This window comes from Galendromus occidentalis, unplaced genomic scaffold (assembly GCF_000255335.2).
Source record: "Galendromus occidentalis unplaced genomic scaffold, Mocc_1.1 scf7180000077202, whole genome shotgun sequence".
In the NCBI taxonomy this organism is placed as follows: Eukaryota; Metazoa; Arthropoda; class Arachnida; order Mesostigmata; family Phytoseiidae; genus Galendromus; species Galendromus occidentalis.
Window position 1 is genome coordinate 352,544 of NW_003805190.1, and position 20,648 is coordinate 373,191.

Below are 20,648 nucleotides of genomic sequence, written 5' to 3' on the forward strand. Positions count from 1 at the left end.
TATACCACATGTATGGAGTGGGGAGAATGCGATATTGGTGAATGTTTCGTGATATTCAATTATCACCTCACAAACCGAATTCCCTGGAAACTCCTGAGAGCCAAAGTCGCAAGTGAAATGACTGACGTCATTCAGCTTGGCGGCCTACGAGCAGATAAAACAAGTTGCATTGTGTCATGCAAATCGTTTCTGAGCTAATCTATACAGCCAGACTTTACCGCCGCGGGCCGTCCTTCTCTTAGAAAGTTGCTCGCGAAGACGGGTTGAGAGGTCAAATGAGATCGGACGGATGATGCACGGAAACCGTATACTTGAAGGCAGCATGGATTCAATCCTTTGCGCTCCTGATCAAGCAGTGTGCAAGCATTCAAATAAGTCTAACTCAATTTGTGCCCGGCGCGCTGAAAAACTCGACTTTCCATCCGTCATACACAGGACCATGAAACAGCAAAATGCTTGAAATACCTATGCATATAAATTGCTTAAAATGCATTGTTTCCGAAGGAATTGGTTCACGTACCAGTAATGATTGTTCCAACAAGAATTCACGAAGGGGATATTTCTGTCGACACAGAGTCGTGTAGAGCTACAAAGCTCAGCCAGGAGATGGAACTTCATTCCACTCGGCATCTCCCCATCAGGGACCGGAGCAAGCTACATGAATATTCTGTAGCTTACCGATACCTTTTTCCGAACCCAGAGATACTGTTTAGAACTTCTGTTTAGGTTCTGTTTAGAACAATTTAGGTTTCTGGACCGGACAAGAACAGCTCTTCTTCCAGCAAGAAATTAAGCACGGATTTCTCAATCCCTAATCGCAATGTCTGAGTCTCTTATTCGAAACGAAATTCGTTTCTAAGTGTATCTGTCCATTTGGCTCTATATGAGCAAGACTCTCGAAACGGTTACAAGACCTGGGAGGTGAGCGCTCTCGAAGAGCCTGCTCACGATACGGACGACGAGCCTCAGCATTCAGCATCCATGTCTGGCCAGAACAGTCCAGCAACATCAATAGCTTGTTGAAAAACGAAGCCGATCTCTACGCTGGACGAACAAGGCAAATTGTATGAACCCGTTCCTGGATTTTCGTTTCCGAGGACGAACGGCCAGAGTAGGCAGCCGAACAGTATCGTCTTCAATGAGTATCGGACAGGCAACACCACCAGCAGCACCGGCGTCAGCATCATCCTCCGCTGGAGGGGGACCCCAGCCATCACTGCTGGACGAAGAGGGTGGACGATAGACCATGTCTCTTTCTCTCGGGGGAAACAAGTGCCCACCGAAAAAGAAAAACTGGAGCTTATATATGTATTCGGGGTACAACACTCAGAGTCCCAAACACTTCTTCGAACATTCCGCAGTAAGGGAGAAAATGTTGGAAACTTGCCCTCTATAGGACAATGACTTTCCATTATTTACTGTCTAGAATCTTCTCGAAGTCTATGATAAGGATAATTGCACCAACTTGGTTGCCAAGACTCTGATTATTTATGTTTACTGTCACAACATCGTTAACTCTGTACCATCATATTTTCTGGAACTAATTTCCTCTGTACGAGCCTATGGAGCTCTGATGGTATAAAAGCACCTCCGAAATAAACCTCAGACACAGATTCTTCTGTCACCGCACGATACCCTGCGTCCTCATTCATGGGTTGAGTTCCTCACTACCCGCCTCCGGTATCCTCCGACAAGTGCCGCTCATCAGGAATCATTTGGACCGAACTGCGTTCACCTCCGACTGGGACAAAACTAGACGGCCAATGTTGTGGGGTCCTGATCAAATCCCCAACACACCATACACAATCGAAAATCCCAAGCCAGGGCTCCGCCCCGAGCTCCTCGCAGGTGTCACAAGTGTAGCCCCAATGGAGGCCGTAATAAAAAAGACTCGACTTTGACTGAAAAATTTCGCTGTGAAGCGTAGACGTAGCGAGCATGTTGGTTAGGGATACGCCCACATTCCGAAGATGTCTCTCGGCCCCGGAACTGTAACATCTCACGCGATCAACGCTAGCTCTCGGAACCTCGCGCACTCAACTCTGTTCCAAATGTCCTCCGGGAATCAGCCGGAATATAAAGATGATGACTTCACACTTGATGGTAATGACTTCAATTTCGGATATTTATTTCGAGTATGAGTCGCCGAGTGAAACTATGATCAGTAGAATCTGATGCGCAACCGACGACGAGGCTGATCTTCGGCCTGACCCTCGGTGAGATTCCATCAGGACCTTTCCGATTCTCGCAATCGAGGGTTTCTCGGCTCATCAGATTCCCTCCCGGAGGAGACTAGAATGCGAAAGGCTTCAGGTGTCGATCGTCCTCCAGAGACCCATGCCAGACGATAGGAAGTACACAGACTTTATATCTATCCAAGTTTTGTATATCTATGCGTTGATTGATTCGCGCTCCGAAAGAAGATGACTTACCACCTATCTTCATCAATTTCTCCCATCAAGTCGAGGGGTGAGATCCCTCGGAATCAGTCGCCTCGAATATACAGCTCCTCATTCCGCTCGGAATAAGAAGCTCCGATCCCAGATGCACCCATGACTTGACGAGCCAATTCCTCGAGAACAGCGGAAAATGCTGCCGGGGAGGTTGCCTCGACAGACTTCCCGTAGATATTTTCATCCCTGCTACCGTTCCCTGGCGGAGATATGCACGCATCCTGATTCCGTCTCACGTGTACTGATTTACAGCAAGCGAAGCCGGCATGATCACCGCAAGAATTCTGATTGGAGAGAATGCTCGGCTACTTTCCGAGATTCCGAGAGCTGTTCTGTGCCCAAGAGACTGCTCGTATGTACAAGGCTGCCCTTCTATCTGCGTATATCCTTCTTCCCTTCCCGGGATCTCTTCCAGTCTTCCGGACCTGGATACCTGATATCCGGCTATACAAGGTGCCCGCTTATGAAAGACTGCTCTTATGTTTCAGACCGCCCTCTCGTTTATTTTAAGACCTCGAAATCTGCTGCCAATCGGAGATTGCTCGTATGCTCGACACTGCTCCCCAACTAGAATATTCACGGTAGGTTTACAATGTATCCTGTACACGAAGTTGATCATCCCTTATATTGAATGCACATTTCCGCACATTTGGCATGAGGGAGCTCCTATTTGGTTAGATGCATCCGGGGATTATCATAGCATTCCTCTGCCACCATTAACTCCCGCTTCCTGAAGTTCAACATGATCTACCCTGAAAAACATCCGTTTCCTCCATGCTCCAGTCATTTGGCTTCAGACTCGGCCCCGATAGCCCTCACTTTCCAAAAGTAGCATATCACATGACTCGAACGACATCTGTCGTGACGTTCAGAGCGTTTATCATCGATTCTCGGATGATGTCTTCCTGGAACTATTCGTTTGAATGTCTGCTGTCTCCCCCACACCTACGCATTCATATCAGCGTCTGGGAGAAATACGAAATCTCTCTCCATCCCGGAATTAGGGCTGAGTCCCCCGGGCTCGTCCTTGAGCGCGATAGTCCGGAACATTCGAATCGCTGACATGTTAGGAGACTCGGAAGGTATCGGACTGTGAGCTCATCGCATGGACGACTCTTAAAAACCTATTTGAACCCTAGGCCATGTGACCATACAGCAATAGCATCGGTCCTTTCAAGTTCTCCGGACGGAGGAACTCATGAGGGACATTAATTTTGAGAGAGATAGATTCTATCAGAAGAGTAAACGCTCATTCTGGTTGAAGAACTTTGAGATGATTACCAGATTTGACAGATTCTATGGACCCAGAGAATACAGAACAAACGTCAGAGGGATTAGAGCCAGAACTCGAATTGGCGGAGTGACCCATCGTGAAACCCCTCCAATACCACCGGAATCCGCCAGTTGAAATTCGTGGTTCCGATTCGCGACTGTATTGACTCCACGAATGGGAAGTAGAGGGTATTCCCCTATATTGGTTTTTGGCCTATGTAAACCCTTTCGGAATCAGAAACAGCTCCGAGATCAATATGATAAGATCATGTCATATCAATAAATAAATTCTTAAATCCTAGCGTTCTACTTAACACTGAATCGACATCAGCTAGTAGGATTCGTCGGGGCTTTCCGTTGCATCAATTCTCGATACGCTATCGTCTTCCCCCGCTGTCTGACTTCCCGCTTATCGGTGCATCGGTTCTGCTTAAACCATCCGGGGGACCATCAGAAAACAACGAGTCGGAACTGTACGACTTCCCCGGGCCTGTATCAAACTTTAGTCCGAGTCGCATCCGATGCATCGATTTACGGGGCTGTCGGGCACCGTGATCAACGCCCGGCGGATACGTCATATGAGCGGAATCGTGCTGCGGAGTGCTAACATGGACAGCGCCGCAATGGTCCACGTCACTGGGACCACGGGCATAGCTCTGCATTTGAGGCTTTGATTCAGCGAGTCGGTCACACCGATCGTGTTGTCGGAGTCGTCCTCGGGGTACGCCTTACATTTATCTAGCGGACACATCTCTTCACAGGCAGGACAGACGATATGGGATGAATGTAGCCAGCCCTCTTTGTCCAAAATGCGCACGTAGATTTTCTGACCTCGGTAGACACACCGCAGAGTGGCGTTCGTGCTCAGAATGATTTCGAGGAGCCCGTTGTCGCACCGATGCTGAAAGAGTTCACCGACCTTAGATAGGCACAACCGGTTCCGCAGGACTCGGGGTTCGGAACCCATTCCTTTGGATCTATTCGATCACTATGGACAATGTAGCGCGACCTCGACATTGAGAAATCATTTTGCGATTTAGAGGAACTGCCCCCGAAAAGCATGACACCGAGGGAGGGAGGTTCACCTGATAGCACGCGGAGCCCCAGTTCTGCCAATGCCGCACGGTCGCGCAATTCGATTCTTTCCATCGATCGGTGTGAAAACATCGCGATTCTTTCCCGTAGGTCTCCAGAGCGAAATTTTTCCCCGGAGAAGGTTGATTAACAGCGAAACTACATTCACTGTTGCGGCCCGAATTCGCCCAAGTAAACTCCTGTAATATACGGAGACCTGTCAGATCCGCAGCCTGTTATTGGACCTAACAGATTCGCGAGATCGACTCCCGAACTCCGAGCACTGGATGTTGGAGCTTTTCACCCACCTGTATGAAGGGACAGTAGTCAGCCAAGGCAACTGAACTGCCGAAACTAGCGGCGTATTCGCCCCCGATTCCGTCAATCTGGTCGAAAAACCGGTAGTCTTCCGGGAGCGGGACAGGATACTGCACAAGATTGCAAAGCGCCACGGCGTTCCGAGTCTCGGTGCAAGTGGTTCGAAGAGGATTCCTCTTGACGGTATCACAGTACGGGAAGATTGGATTGCCCGTTTCCTTGCGCCACTTCATCCACTCGAAGCAGGACATGGTGGTGAAATTACAGCCCAGATTCCGACCCCACAGCAAGTCGTCGTGGCCATTAGTAGTCCAGTACCATCCGCTGTCTTCCATCAGGGCGAATGTCACTTTCGAGTAGACGGGATTCTGCGTATTTGTTCCGGTCATGGCTTCATTCTCGAACACACGTTTCTCCCAATGCGTCAAACGAGTCCCGTCATCTCCCTGATCTTCGAGTTCGGCCCCTGAAACGACGCGAGATATTCAGGAGTAATCTCAGGGCCCCGCCTCCGCTCGCGAGCTTGGGTCGACAAAAATACGTAAACCGTCCCAACATTGCGAGTCCATGACGCTGACTCATCAGATGCATTACATATAAAGAGCGAGAGCTCTCCGAGCTTTCGCTCACCGATTAGATTAGGGCATCCGAAGTGAGTCCTGACCGCCTCAACAACACGGGGAGTGACCACGAAATTGCGTTTCTTCAGAACCATGCCTGTCGTTGTTTTCCATGGCATCTCAACGCTTCGAACGATCCTGTCGCTCCAACGGTGCACCATTAACCTTCAAGATAAATTCAGAAAAATTTCAGATGGGATGTGGAGAATTATCATCCTCCGTGTTTGTAGTCGTCACCGTCGGCGCAGATCATCTAATGATCTGTTTCCGAATGTCTCGTGGAACTAATGGACATTGAACCGATGCAGATGCAGCGTCTCGCAACTAGTTCCACCCGAGGATTCAGTCGAGCGGAAAACGAGAATTTAATCAAAAGTTGTCCTAGCCTGACCGATCGTGGTTTGCAAGCCGTGTCGCTGATGAGGCGCCGCCCGGTCTGCTGTCCTGTAGCTTGGGTGTATCAGCTCTCAGACTTCATTATATAGAATCTCGGTCAAGTTTCGGATCTTCTCGGCGGGGAACAAATTCCCCGGGCGATCGGAGCAACCCTCATACTGCCCAAGAAATCTTCCTCACTCACACCGAGAGTGCGCGAGAACTCGATAATTGCGATATCAGCGACATTCGTTCTCCAATGTTCTCATGGTGACTCCCGGACACTGCCGGACATCCATCCTTTTCTCCCCGGCAACGGAACGAGGGAGAATGTTGGAGGTCGTTGCGGCGTCAGGTCGTCCCATACGGAACATTGAAAATGCCTAGGAACCGATTGGGTCCTTCTGAACTTCGGAAAAAATTTTCTGTTTCACGCTTCCCGCATCTCACCTGTCGCTCTCCACTTCCGATACCACAGAACTATCTCATAGAGGACATGCCCCCACCGACTGTATCAACCCGCTTCGACTCTTCACCAGATGAAAAAGCCTACCTAGTGAGCAATTCGTCTCATGATGCTGGTAAGGTATTTCCGAGAATTGGGACACTCACTCTTCGTCGATGTCCGGACGACCCGTTACATTCGATCTCGGTGTAATGGGATTACCGTCGTCGTCCCGGAAGAAAGCGAATAGGCTGACCGAGAAGCCGAGAGCGTGTAAAACCTGGGAAGATTTACGGATGAGACCCACATGCAGGGAGATTTTGAAGCTTTGAATCTTCTACGCAGATCTCCCGCGGCTATATCTCGCTGCTGTATTGAGACATTACAGCAGGCCATTGAGGATTCCGACCCGAATCCGTACTTTACCTCATGTTTGACGGTGGATAGCAGCGTTCGGACGTGTTGTTCTTCGGGAAGAAGAGTCGATGGACACAAATTTGCATGACCGGCTATAGGACGATCGAATTCAGCCTCCTGCTGGCAATGGACAGCATATGCGATTGTTTCTCCCTGCGAGAATAGAAAGATCGATATTCCTTTATGTTTGGGAAAGTTCCGATTCCGATTCCGGAGCTAGCTCGCCATTAACTTCCAGAATCCAAACATCCACCAAGATGGACTGCGGCTCCTAAAGGTCCTTAACTCAGACTGAGATATCTCCGTGAGGGAACGAAGCAAGAATGGAGGGGGCGAGGGGCAACGCCGCCGTGGGCGATATTCGGCTGCTGGTTCATTTTGTTCCTCGCCAAATGATTCCATTAAATCGCGGCCTATCAATCAGCCCCGCTTTTGCGGCGAGTCTTTTTCTTCGCTGCCCGGCCGAGGTCGTGAGGACGATAAGTCTTGAAAGGATTTATATTGGGGGGTTCCTTGAATGAGCGTTGCGTCGTGGCAAAAAGTTCTTGAGGCTTATCGTGTCGTCTACGACTACCCAAAGCCCTTTCTGCCCTCGAGAGGACAGGGCAGACAAATGATAGCGACATCATAGTCTCGGTGCGAAGTTTTCTTGCGGCTCTCGCGGCGATCCGCTTTCGGTTGAAGGCTCTACACAACTCGCGGCCCTATTCCAACGAGACTTTGAACAGACATGAGCTACAGTCTGGATCGGCGCCGCGGGATCCCGAATTCAGAGGAAAGGTCGCGCGATGTCAGTCAAGGTTTCCGAGTTAGTTCATAACCGAGTGAAGCTAGAACATCAATCAGAAAACGTTGCAGCTGCGTCTACTTCGGGTAAGAACGTCGATCACGCTATGTGAGTTGTGTGGCTTGTCCTATCATCCGCCATTATTTTTTATGCTGCGCTTCCTCCCCGCCTCCGTCTGTCGATGAGGATCTCGGACGGTCGAAAATTCTCGAAATTCCCGGAATTCTCAAACCGTAGCGGGAGATTTCACAAAGCTTCTGATTCGATGATGCTCTGAGGCGGAATCTCGGAGAGCCTGTATATTTGCACTAGAGCCTTCTCATTGTGAAAAAACAGAGATCAGACAATTAGACGGGGGGGGGGGAAGGTTACGAGGCTGGAGCCACGACGATCAAACTCAAAAGCACACCACGTGATATCCTTACCTGGGTACATTTTTCGCCTTCTATAGCGGACACGTATAGAACGAAGTCAGCGTCCGCTACTCCGCCTTCCCGGTCAAACTCCTCCTCATGGGTGTGACAATTCCGTCCATATGAATTGCAAGTTCTACAGGGCTGTAAAATGAACTCTCACGTCAACTCCATGATATGTGGGCTCGATATCAGGAAACTCTAGTGGTACTGAAGGTATGACGCTTCCGGAATTGGTGTACGATCTATCTCGGAACCGATCACGATGGCTCGGGACGTGAATCGAGTGTTTCGGTTGGCCAATCGAGGATATACATTTTAAATATTGGTCGATCGGAAGAGAGACCCCACGCGGTCTACTCGCGTCTTCGCAGATCAGCGGGAAAATTATTCTTGTTCTCCCCGGCTGCTTGGTAAGACAACTGTCCCAATTGAATTCCGAGCGACACCAATATACACTGAATCGACTAACATTTAGGGATATTCATATGATCCTCTCTCCGGCGAGAGATCGAGAGCCGCGAATCTGTCAGGTATTGTCACAGGGGAAATCAATGAGGTATTCTCTGAGAGTGAGGAAAAAGTCGCTGTGACTCCAGCTCTGGAAAGTCATATTCCTTACAGCCTCTCGAACGAGAATTCGAAGTAATTAGCTCGACAGCTGCTTGACGAGTCCGACCTTTGGATACTGAGTACCCCGAAGTCTGACCTTCGGGAAGGAGCGCCATCCGACGAGGAAGCTGAGCTCAAACCTCTTCATTCAAGCAAGCGATCCTAAGTCAACGCCGATCGACCTATCGGAGCCCTATATTAAGTCCTCCTCCGTCCTAAGGAAAATTGAAACGGCTCTCGACGCGCTCGCCCCTCACATCGACATCCCACCTGGGTCTCGAGGATTTATCGTCGAAGAGAGAGGTCGCTTTCAATCCCGAGCTTCCGAACGGGAAGTCAATTTATATTGTGTAGGAATTTCTTCCTGGAAAATTGTACAGTCCACGGATCGACTCACCGCCAGATGTTCTCGGGGTACCGGGACCTCTCCACAAAGACTGACCTCCTCGCATTTGTCACGACAGTATTGATTCTGTTCCCCCGGCAAGAAAAAAACTTTGTCTTCGGGACATCTCCTGGAAGGAAAACATGCTCGGAATGAGTCCGAATGCTGTGACGCATCATTTTCTCGGACAATAATCCGCGACTCTTGCCTCGGATTGATATCTATTTTGTCTGCATTCCTTATTCTAAGAGATAGCTCTTCATGGAAAGCGTCAGAACCCAGAAGGCTTGAATCCTCGGCGATTTTCTGAGTCCAGAGAAAAAATCACCGGGTACGATCCGAAAATGTCTACTTCCTCTGTCTTTGCGACGTACATATATGTAGTATCTACCAGACAGGAACAGAATCTTTTCTGTCACTCTCTCGCATCTTATGTGCGTGATGATTGCAGGCTCGTCGAGGAAAGGGGAGAGTTTGGAGCAATGTAATAATGACGTAAGAATTCCCCCCATAACAGAGTCTGAGCTGACGGGTGGTCAGATACGCGGAGCGGCTTGGAAAAATTCTATCGCAGGACCGCATGTTTGACGTCGTCGATACCGCCGAGACTTCATGCACCGAAGGCGGCTCTAGCGGCGGGCGGCCCTACCTGGAGGGTTCCGTCAGGAACTCCGTAAAGTGAGGATTTTTCGGTCTCATGGCCGAAAAAGAGGCTTCATTTGGAGAATGGAACTCACCGATTCAGTTTTATGGGTGTATTGAGCGGATACCGGGGTCGGAGATTCTGTTGCCAGTAATCGACAGCCGCGGGGAGGATGCTCTTATCGATGAGGTCGAATTGCACTGGAGTCAACCTGGTTGGAGAGGAGAAGGATTTTCTTCAATCGGGAATCGCTCCTCCACACATTGAACCCCGAAACGTACTAATTAATCATTCAATCAATCAATATTTCCTTGAGTTCACGAACGAGCCGAGGAAGTTTCCTTCTCGACGAAGAAGACTGATTGTGCGGGTCGCCACCTGGAGGCCACGGGCCCTTGGCTGCGATTTTTCGCGGAATCCGCGGCCTCGTGCGGCTTCTACTGTATTATGTCTCAATGGATGATTCAGAGGAACTACATGCTGGCAAAAATTAACGGCCCCAGTTATGAGGCTCCGAAATGCATCCCGTCGCGTACATCGTAATTTAGAAACGGCGCGGCGTCGCGCTGCGTTGTCCCTCAGGAAGCCTTTCGAGCATTCCTCCGCGGAGCGCTTGTCTACGTTTCCCGTTAATGATGGACGATACGAATATGCATATCAGCGTCGTGTCCGATCTCCGAGGCTTGCGGACAAGTATGAAACTATGAGCAGGAGACACGGCTGCCATCCTGACTCAACTCGCGAACGTTTTATAGTCGGCAGCTGCTGTGTCATAAACTCTCGCGGAACGTGCTGCCAAAACCGTAGCGTTTCCAAGTACTGATTGCGGGTGGTTTAGCTTCCAGAGGCGAGTCGGTACGAACTGCTTGGAAGCATGGAATATTGTGCTCCACCCAACCGATGGTCAACTCGCCATAAGGGAACACGCGAAACGAGAAAGGGGAGATCACGCGAAGGACCACTCGGAGCAAAAACGAGGATCAGATCGGTGCACCGAGTCACAATTATTACAGTGATCCACCTTGATAGCAGAAATCTCAGAAATCTTGGGTACCTATTCGTCCTTACTGGCTGATGCTTTCGTTGTGATAGAAGTATCGTATCCGGAGCGAGCTGGCCTCTTGACGTCGCACTCGGCGCGGCTTGGCGTCGCCAAGATGGATCGGCGGCAATACGTCATCGAGGGTTGGTCTTCTGTAGGAGCAGAGAGAGCCTCCTCTCGAAGTCGAATCAAGCGGATGTGCGGCTGATGAAATCAACAAGAAAGCTGCCCAAAACGTTGATAAGCCGATGATCGCTGGGGTCATCCTGAAATGAAAAAAATAACGGATCAGAGGCGTGACCGTCATCTGATGGATTTACCATTCGATCGATCTCTTTCCCGATTGCTTCTTGGGATTCGGGAGGGTCCTTTTTTTTCAGACAGATTTGCGGAAGATCGCCGAATGCCTCTGTCAGGGATGCCCCATACGGCTTTGGACTCCCTCGGATGCGACGATTCCCTTGACCGAGCAGGAGAATGCGATCACTATGAGAGATCCGCGAATTTTTCAGAACGACCTTCAGACTTCTGGTGAATGACCGTGCGTTGACATCGCGAAGCCCTCGTATCGGTTGCTCACCCGTCAGCCTTTTCTTGTCTTATTCTACATACAGCGTCAGCAGCGGACGATCGTTAAGTGACAGACGGGCCCGGAAAATATGCTGAGAGATCCGCAGTTCTATACGGTGGATGGAATTTGCTGCACAAACGATATCCCCCGGAACGGGTTCGGGGACGAGCGACGTGGAAGCCGAAGGGCAAGAAGAAAGCCTGTTTCACAAGAAAAGAGTCGTCCGAAGCGTGTGTTGGGTGTTTGTGTCGGTGTTATGAGGCAAGAGACGAATGAAACAATAAAAACAGAAGCCTGAGCCAACGCCCATACGAGCTCCAAGCGACGCACACAGAGAGACCTCAGGCGTCTTCGATAGAGTTGCGATGCCGCAAAGAAAACAACAGCGAGCGAATAAATGTCGTATAGGACTCTTTTTCGAACTCTTTATTCGGATTCATAGTCCGAGAATATTCGCCGATGATTCGGAGAGCCTTGTAGACGAGAATTCGGTTTTACATCTTCTCGGAGAGCATCGAATAAGAAATGACAGTTGTGATACTTCATTTGAAATTTTTCCCACAAAGATCGCGGTAAGGCTCACACAGTATTTTACTCGAGCGTCGGCGCCTTCATGGGAAGAAGGTTTCGAAACAGTGTGTTCGACCCCTCCGTTTCCGTCCGGGAGTATTGTTACAGGATTAGCCGACGGTTGAGAGTTCGAAATGATTGACGTTCACTTCGGCGGTGCAGACCAGGCGATCCCCGGCTTCGCTCTCGCAAGAGCTGAACCACTGACATGGGAATCTCGGATAATCAGTGTCTGCTAAGCTGAGCTCTCCTGAGCCTGAGCCGACGATTCCCATGAAGGAATTCCACTGAGGCTTAGAGTGTCCCGAGTGTGACCGCAAGGCAGGAAGCGATTGTCGAAAAAACGTGGTCTACAGAGTCGACAAGCCTTCATGTGCCTTCTGACAACTGTCATTTCTTATTCGATGCTTTCCTCGGGATAGGTCACTGCGACGGATCACCGCCGAAATGGGAAGCCCGCGGCTGGGATCTTCTGCGTGGTTCAGTCTTCCTCCGGGAGGCACCGAGTTCGTGCAGTGACCCGAGCGGATGTAGGCTCTCCCTGAGTGCAGTCGAGCAGAGCGTTTCTTCGGTCGTCCATTCCTCGTGCATGCTTCCCCGGAGCACGTATGGGGAGTCGAACTCTTCTATTCATTTGGCCAAGGAGATCAACACGAACAACAATATGCACATATATTAGCTCGAAGTCGAAATACTTCCGTCGCCGTCCGAGTCTCAAAACTCCCATTCAGACGATGCATGTGCTCGGTGGCGAACCGGAGCTTCAATCAATTCGGTCTCGTTGAGAGAATTGGGGATCGCATTTGAAGGGCTTCAGCACTTCTCTGACGATGTGGAATCCCAGAGTTTCCGAACAATCGGGCGATTCAAGAAGCTGGCAGACTGGGCTCCATGCTCTGGGGTGCGAAAATATGGGTTCAGGGGGATGATACGCCGAGTCCGTACCGAGAACAGTCCGTCGGATTGCCGCCACGGATCCGTGTTCCAGCTGAGGACTAGGAGGACAAATCGCCCATTCGGCGCTCCAACAGGAAATGACCCGCAGGAGCAGGTACAACAAGCGATGCGCCTCATCACATCATTATCCGCTTAGCGGATCCTGGGAGGGGCGGGAAGTACCTAATGCAGCCCAACCTCGTATGGAAAGTTTTCGAAGAGCTGTATCCCGAGCTCATGTCGCCGAAGCCGATCGGGGACTCCAACATCGATTCGACTCACGTTGTATCTAATCGAATTATAACGTCTCGATTCACTCGGCAATGCACCTCGAATAAATCATCGATCTCCCCCAAGCTCCGACGATAACTCCCACGGAACCAATGATTCTCAAACTTCTCTGAGCTTCAGAATCTCCCTGTTGAGGGACAAAAATGAGAGCTGCCGGATAATTGAACAGAAATGATCTTCAAATGAGGCTGTGGATGGCAGGCATCTTCTCGGTGGCTATTCTTTACCTCGTGAACTAGATAGAAGCATTCCGATCGCTCACGAGAGGCAACGCTCTGGAATCTAGCTACCTCGTATTTCATGAGGTAAACTCTCATGAAAGGTTTGAAGCTCTGGTAAACATCGGTTGTGGCACCGAAGGGAAGATTAAACAATGAATCTCAGCGAATAGACCCCGTTTTCCGCGTTCACTTGAGATCGTCATTCGCGAGAGCAACGAGTGAATTCTTGAGTACCCTGCACTCGATTATCTGAAACACTGACCCACATATGTGATAGAATCAGCCGAATCTCCGCTCCACGAGTAATCCGATGATGGGAGCCGCCTGATCGACCGCGACGGCGCGCAGCCCGAGAATGCTCTCCGGGGAGAAGCTACCGGAGTGTAATTCAGTATTCTGGCTTTCTATCCTGTTTCTGATTGCGTCGATCTCCGGATCGCGTCGTTTCGATCGATGGTCGAAATTCAGCCAGAGGTTGAATAATCACGACCCGATGGATGGACGGACGGACCGACCGACCATCAGTAAAAGCGACGTTCGAGAAATTCGAGCTCATCGCTTCGTCTGGCTCCTTTCGATCTACTCGATCGAACCTCGTCGTCCGCTGAAATCAAGCTCGACAGGGATCCATTCCCATCACGACGTTGATTCGGAGCAGTGAGCAAGCATGTTCCATATAATGAAGCTCCTCTTCATAGAAATCATGATGTGCATTCACCTTATGAACGGCCTCGGGTCGGTCAGAATCACGCATCGTTGATCAGCAGTGTAGATTTCACATGAGGTGCATCGGCGGCACAACGCGAGTGAGCCCATGTATCATACTTGCATTTCAATGTGTATCATAAGCGGCATATCCGCTGAGTGCCCCATCCCGTTGAGTCCAGACGGGAACGACGATATGTAACCCGCTCAGGTCGCAGTCCGCTGCATTAAGGTCGAGAATAATCCTGTAGATGGATATTTTTTGCCTCCGTCTCCGACAGCATACTCGCGCGGTTGTTTATGATGACATTCCCGCCGGCAGCAAACGTCAGTCTCCCCCGATCGGATCCTCGGTCAGACTATTATTTCCCAATTCGGAATACAATCATAATACAATCATGCAATCAACCTTCAAGGGTGAAGACTATGGAGGTAGGTGTTGATATTCGATATATCATGAGTCATGATATTCGATAATCTAGGCATACGCTTAGTCACTCGTCAGGGAGTATGACTGGGGAATCAGAACCTGCCTGAATCGTAACCTGAGGCCTTGTGCGTGAACACCGCCAGGGGACATCGGTCTGGTTTGCCATTTCATTAGCCGTTCAGCGGCCGTACGAGGGCATCCCTCTTGGTAAGCGACATAAAGCCGCCGAGATAATTCGATGATAATTCAACAATTCCATGTTACATAGGGAAGCGTGATCCACCGAGAACTGGGAGCTCCAACCTATGGGTGCCTCGTGAGCTCATCGCTCCTCTGTGGCGATCTACGTGGCGCCGCCGGTGACCGAGGGAATCTCGCGGTCGTCCCTTGTAATGTTGTCCATATTGTGGTTCACGTCGCCGTCTTCGTCAGACACCCAGCTCGTAATAAGCAGCTTACGAGCCAGCAAGTTATTCCCCGGCGTTGATTGAGACAACGGCTGATTCGGCGGGCGGCTCGGAGCAACGCAGACATTTCCGCACGCATGGCTTTACCACAGCCCGGCTTCTCAATCAAAACGAGCTCTATCTCAGCTAGGTTATCTCTCTTATCTTCCGAAATTAAGGTTTACGGCGAGAAACATGGTCGAAGAAATTCGAAGACACCCGCATGAAAACCAGACAGTAATCAAGTTCGCCCGATGCAGAGCAAAAACGCTCATCAAGGGATCGTTCCGCCGAGTGACGAACATTCAAGACCGGAAAAGAGAGCCGTACATGGAACTGCTTGAAAAAAACGATGATCGCACATGTCGGCTTCCTTGCTATGGGCTAAGGATTACGTGGGGCGATTCTGCCGACACTTCCCGATGGATCATGGCGGGAACTCTTTCAACTATGTACTTGTTCATTTTGTTTGTTATCCGTTACCGAGCGCTGAGGATCATGGCGGTCGCGGATACATCGCTCGTCTCGTGGGGCAATCGCTTATGAGCTCGATATCCGATGTTGGCGAAAGCCCTGCGAGGGCTACCCACCCTCGATCCCTGTAGTCAGCGGCTGCGCCTCCCGGAGATACTCTTTCTCTTGGATCGCCCTTCTTCTTTTAAGGGTCGTCCGGCTGGAGCCCGGTAGTGGAAAATCTATTGATCCATATTGGATGCCGCGGAGAACTCCGATTTTCGGTCGGATATGCAGGTCATCGTCCGGACTCTGAGCCGCCCGGGAACTATCCCTGAGAGACTTGATAATGAGCGGAGGCAGGATCTGAGCTCATGATCGCAGCCCGCGGAACGATATGATCTGAGCGAAGAGCAGCCTCGGGTAATTTAGAAGCGATGTACCGCGGTTCTCGCTTACCTAGAAATTCCCTCCCACGGAGAGACCGGACTTATCGTTTTCAGAATAGATGAGGCTTTGGTAGCTGAAACACTAGCGGAGGCTCTCTCCCACGTTCGGTCGGAAAGCTCCCACAGAAGAGGGCTGTGAAACAGTGAAGTCCTAGGGTTGTTATTTTTTCGAAAAACTGCTCTGCATTCGTGTTTCCGCTTTTCCGTTTCCCCTGAAGACGGAATTTCCACAATGCGCTTCCATTCTATGCTTCTGCGCCGCGTCTTCATTCTGACTTTCGTTTCCGTAAGCGTAACTCCTGAACAGGAGTTTGAGTAAAAAAAAAACTTCTCGGGGGGGAAATCTCCGATTGAGCGAACTTTTTTCCTGTGCCGAATGCCCTGGCTTTCTCAGCTCAATGTCGACGCAAGGAGCGTGCTCAATCAAATTTTCCTTCCGCCGGGTGCGATGTTCGACGGCTCCCCGTTGTCCATAAGCGACTCCCACACGCCGCGGCTGAATGATCCGCGACGACCTACTCATCGGTTTCTGGACTGAACGTACTTGAAAGCGGCCGGAGACTTTCAATTTATGCGGAATCTAATGTCAATTCTACAATAAGTCACCTTCAGCGTCCCTGAGGGAGCCTACCACCGTGCAGCGCTGGGCAGCATGCCTGCGTACACGAGCGCCTCATCGAGGCAACATAGCTACATGCAATACTCCGGCAAAGCGCGGTGGAATGTTTACGAGGTTGCTCGGTTGTCTTGCTGATAACGCGTTCCTCCAGAGCACCCCGAATGTTCGCTTGAAACTCCGAGTTTCGGGGAATGTTTGGGATTCGAGCGGAAAAGGAATGCGCGGCAACGGTTTCGATGCGACGCTCATTCAAGTCGGGGGCCGATACGATGCCACGAGAGGCCGAAGGCTATGGTGAGGACATCACGATGAAAAGCATCGGATCCGGATTCTTACTTGTGCGAGCGCCAGGGAAAAGGGGGTGTAAATGAGGAAAAATAGAAGATCTCATTGAAATGGAGTCAGCCGGGCCACTCTGGCTTGACGTGAGGGGTGGTTTTTCTCTCTTCCCTACGAGCGGTCCGTTCCTTTCAGAAATCTCTCAAGTGTAAGAAGGTCCGAGTTGGACGAGCCGGATCTTGCAGGTCTCCACATGACAATCCTTTGCGTGGCGAGCGGCGATTGGAGAGCTTCGTTGGGATGAGAACGCGAGACAGCTTTCGGAAGGCGGGGAGTCATGGCGTCGACCGACGCTTCAGCATTCCAGAAGAAGCGGGGGCATATTTGTATGAGCATCGAACTTGCTCTACGGCTTATGCGCCTTGGACGAAAGTTTTTCCCAGAGTCGCGACAAGCCCTCCTCACACCGCACTTGGTTTGGCGAGCCACGGGATCCAGACGGCTGCTTGAATCGAATCGCGGAAAAGCGATCACAGGCGTCACAAAAGATCGTTGTTCCAAGATGTTTGCCCTCGTAAACGGGGAAGAGCCTCGTTGCGGGGTCTGGTGCTGCCAGGCCAGGGAGTTTTCGTCGAGGGCGGGAGATCACTACGTAATTCCTACCAATTCATGGGGATGCGAGCGTTGTCATCGACGCGTTGCGATTCATGAATATATTCAAGCGAGCTGATCATCACGCGTGATGACAGCGATACTGTTTTCCAAATGTCGTCCGGGGAGCTCTTGGCTCAATTACGGTCCCGGAACTTCCGTTCTGAGCTCCTTCCTCCCTCACCAGAAGACGGCCAAGCATATCTGACAGCAGGACGATTTTTTTCTTCCGCTCCTGTGCGCTTCGACGAGAGAGATGAGTGATGTCTCCCTCCCCCGGCCCTCGGAAGTTTGATCCGTTGTTTCTTTTCCCTCCCATCTCATGATGAGCTCCCTCAACAAAAGCTTTTGACAGCAATGATTCATGGCAAAGTATTGAATCGTCGCAAAACCTACAATTTTTGCCAACTTTTGCCAGACTTCGCACAGATGGCCATGGCCGTCGTAACAGACATACTCCTTGTAATCATTGGACGTCAGCCTTGTTCACGTTGTGAGAGGGTGGCAGAAAACATCAGAATAAAAGAGAGCCATACGCTGCATTCAGGAAGGATGAAGGCGAAGAAAAACTACAGCATCGTCTGGATGTGGCGCTGGTCCTCACGACTCCCAATCGATGAGGCAAAAACTTCTCGACTTTTTTTCGCGCCAGACACTGCGTCTTCGGTACGGTCTTCACCGGTGTCCCCGAAGCAGAGTGTGAAGGAGCAAAAGTTCAAGAATAATTATTATCCGAACTGTTCCTCATACAACAATGTGAAGAGCTGATGTCACGGAGCGGTGGGTCTTCTGGAGCCTCGGCAATATCACCCTTCAGTCGCGATTCGCAATGGATACACGGACTACCCAGGAGGAATTCGGAGCGTCTCAGGGAGTTCCTCCCGAGCATAACTTTCCGAGGCTCTGTCTCCGAAGCGCCGTTCGAACTCTTCTCTCGTTTGTCACGTTGAAATCTTCGATATTATTTCCGCTCTCCAACGCTACCTAGACACGATTTCGCCGAGCAATCTATCCGGTACATGATCGAGTGTACTGTCACAGAGAGCTTGTCTGATCATCGATCATGGCTCAGGAAAAGAGTATTCAGTCGGAGGCGCCAATCGATCCTGATCCGAAGCCAGTGCGAGAGCCGATTGCATCGTTCGGATTGCTGAGGGGTTTCGAAGTTCGACAAAGGAAATAAAATGTACCCGACATGGGCATTTACTCACGTTCCCAATCAGCGTTCCGGGCAGGTCATTGAAATCCAAGTGCAGCTGAGAGACCGACCACCTGAACTACGCACTCCACCACATCACGTTGTTTCCGAATCCATCGAAAACTGTCCAAACACTTCGCCCCTCTACCTTAAGCAGAGCCTCCTAGCTCCCTCTGCCAAGCCAACCGGAACCACTGCCAGACCGAACAGTGCCGTTCGCCGTTCTATGGAAGCGGAGGCACAGAATGTTGGAAGGCGCCCTTCTGAAGGCGGAAATCTCTCTCCACTTTCAGAAAGTCCCTCTCTCAAAGTTTTGAAAAATCGGTTCGTTCTCACCCACCGCGCATCTTTCGGAGACAACGGTCCGGGGCTCTGATACTCATGTTACTCAATTCCCAGCTTGATGCCTTCAGAACACCGGCGTTCCAATGTCGGGTTACTGAATTGGAACAGGAACGTTTGTGAAGGATCTCTCAGGCGGTCGTTCCGCAGGTCCGATCCGAGAAGGACGTCAACAGCGGAGTCCATCCGTCACCGAGCCCGAAGTCCACTTCTCACGCAACACTTCTTGTGATGAGTTGACGCTGATCTGTCACGCATCTTTCTCCGTGGAGTCCGTACCACAGAGAGCTCGCTCAGTCCGTCCGAGACAGGCAGAGAATCGAAAGCGCCACTGACCACGCAGAGAGGAGGATGCTCCCGCCGCCCCGGGCACCGTCCGAGTTCTGAGTAAACAGGACCTCCAATAGCAGCCTCTCTCCAGGAAACCCTCTCCCGAATCGGGTTCTCTCGAAGAAAGTGTCCCCCCCCCTCTTTATCGGCCTGAACGAGTACACCGCGAGCGGTTTTTCCTTGACATTATCCGGGAGTGGATAATTCCATAGGTGCTTTTCATTTTCATCCATTCTTCCCCGTTTTCCAGAATCTGGGAATTATTATGAGTATTCCCGCTTCCCAAGAGGCCAGTTGGGGCTGCCTATATGTGTTTCCCAGTTTCATGGACGCACCCCTGGCGCGCGCCGGCCCCGTTCTGTCGCGTAGGGGTCAAGGAGCTTAGGTGGAGTAACTATCGCAGGCCAGCCGACTTTAGTCCGGGATGCAGAGGGGTCAGAACACAGGAACCTCGATTGATGCAGGGACAAGCTCCGCTTCGACTGCCTGACGCATCCTCCGACTGTTATTCTCCACATTTCTCATGGGGACAGAATCTCGAAATGTTTCCGAGAACAGGGCACTTGGAAGTCTGTCCGAATCCCGAAACCCTGAAGTGAGCTACAATCGTACCCGAAATGGAGAGAATGTAATTCCCACGAGAACGATAGCAGAATTCCCCCGGGGATTCTCCGACAGGAAGACCACGAGGGTATACCCGAAAGTCCGATCGAGGATCATGGAATGATCAAAATCGGAAAGAAGGAAACTTAATTTAATTTCTTATTCTTCGAAAAAGAAAATTGCGGTTCTTTCGAGATAAGCGAAACCGACGGAGGCAGCGACGTGACACGTGGAAGGATCCCACTATGCCTAGTCTCATCAGTACTCTTTATCTGCTCTTCCTCCGGCAGCCTAGTTTCGGGTCTCGGCTCTGGGCACAGGGACAGACGTATAAGAGGAATCGTTGGACAGTTGGATAGAACTGGAAAATGTCGTCAAGGCAAGTGTATCGTCCGGTAGACTGAAAAGGTCGCTCTTGAGGCCTTCGCCACCTTTCTCCGACGCGATTGCCCTCGGGCAGGGGAGCGAGCGACCGCTCCGGCCTTGGGCCGGAGTCCCGCGAGTACCCAGACGTACTAGACTCAATCAAAGAGCTCAGCGAGACCTTCATCCAGCAAGACTAGGATTTCCGATGGCTCGAAAGTTTTCGTCCCGGGGCAATCTTTCTTCCGAAGGATATAATGGTTATACATATCCCATATTTGATACATTACATGGATTAATAATGTGAATAATATATATTTATTATCATGTATATC

General features: G+C 50.6%; 1 protein-coding gene across 1 annotated transcript; it reads right to left on the reverse strand.

Annotated features, from left to right (window-relative positions):
- Window positions 1-4,299: 4,299 nt before the first annotated feature.
- Invadolysin (leishmanolysin-like peptidase, invadolysin) lies at window positions 4,300-11,121 on the reverse strand. Its single transcript, XM_029111044.1, has 10 exons — window positions 10,883-11,121; window positions 9,909-10,025; window positions 9,184-9,301; window positions 8,187-8,318; window positions 6,984-7,127; window positions 6,725-6,837; window positions 5,748-5,902; window positions 5,108-5,583; window positions 4,811-4,999; window positions 4,300-4,626 (listed from the first exon to the last, which is right to left on the reverse strand). The coding sequence occupies exons 1-10, from the start codon at window positions 11,119-11,121 to the stop codon at window positions 4,300-4,302; spliced, it is 2,010 nt and encodes a 669-aa protein (XP_028966877.1).
- Window positions 11,122-20,648: the final 9,527 nt, after the last annotated feature.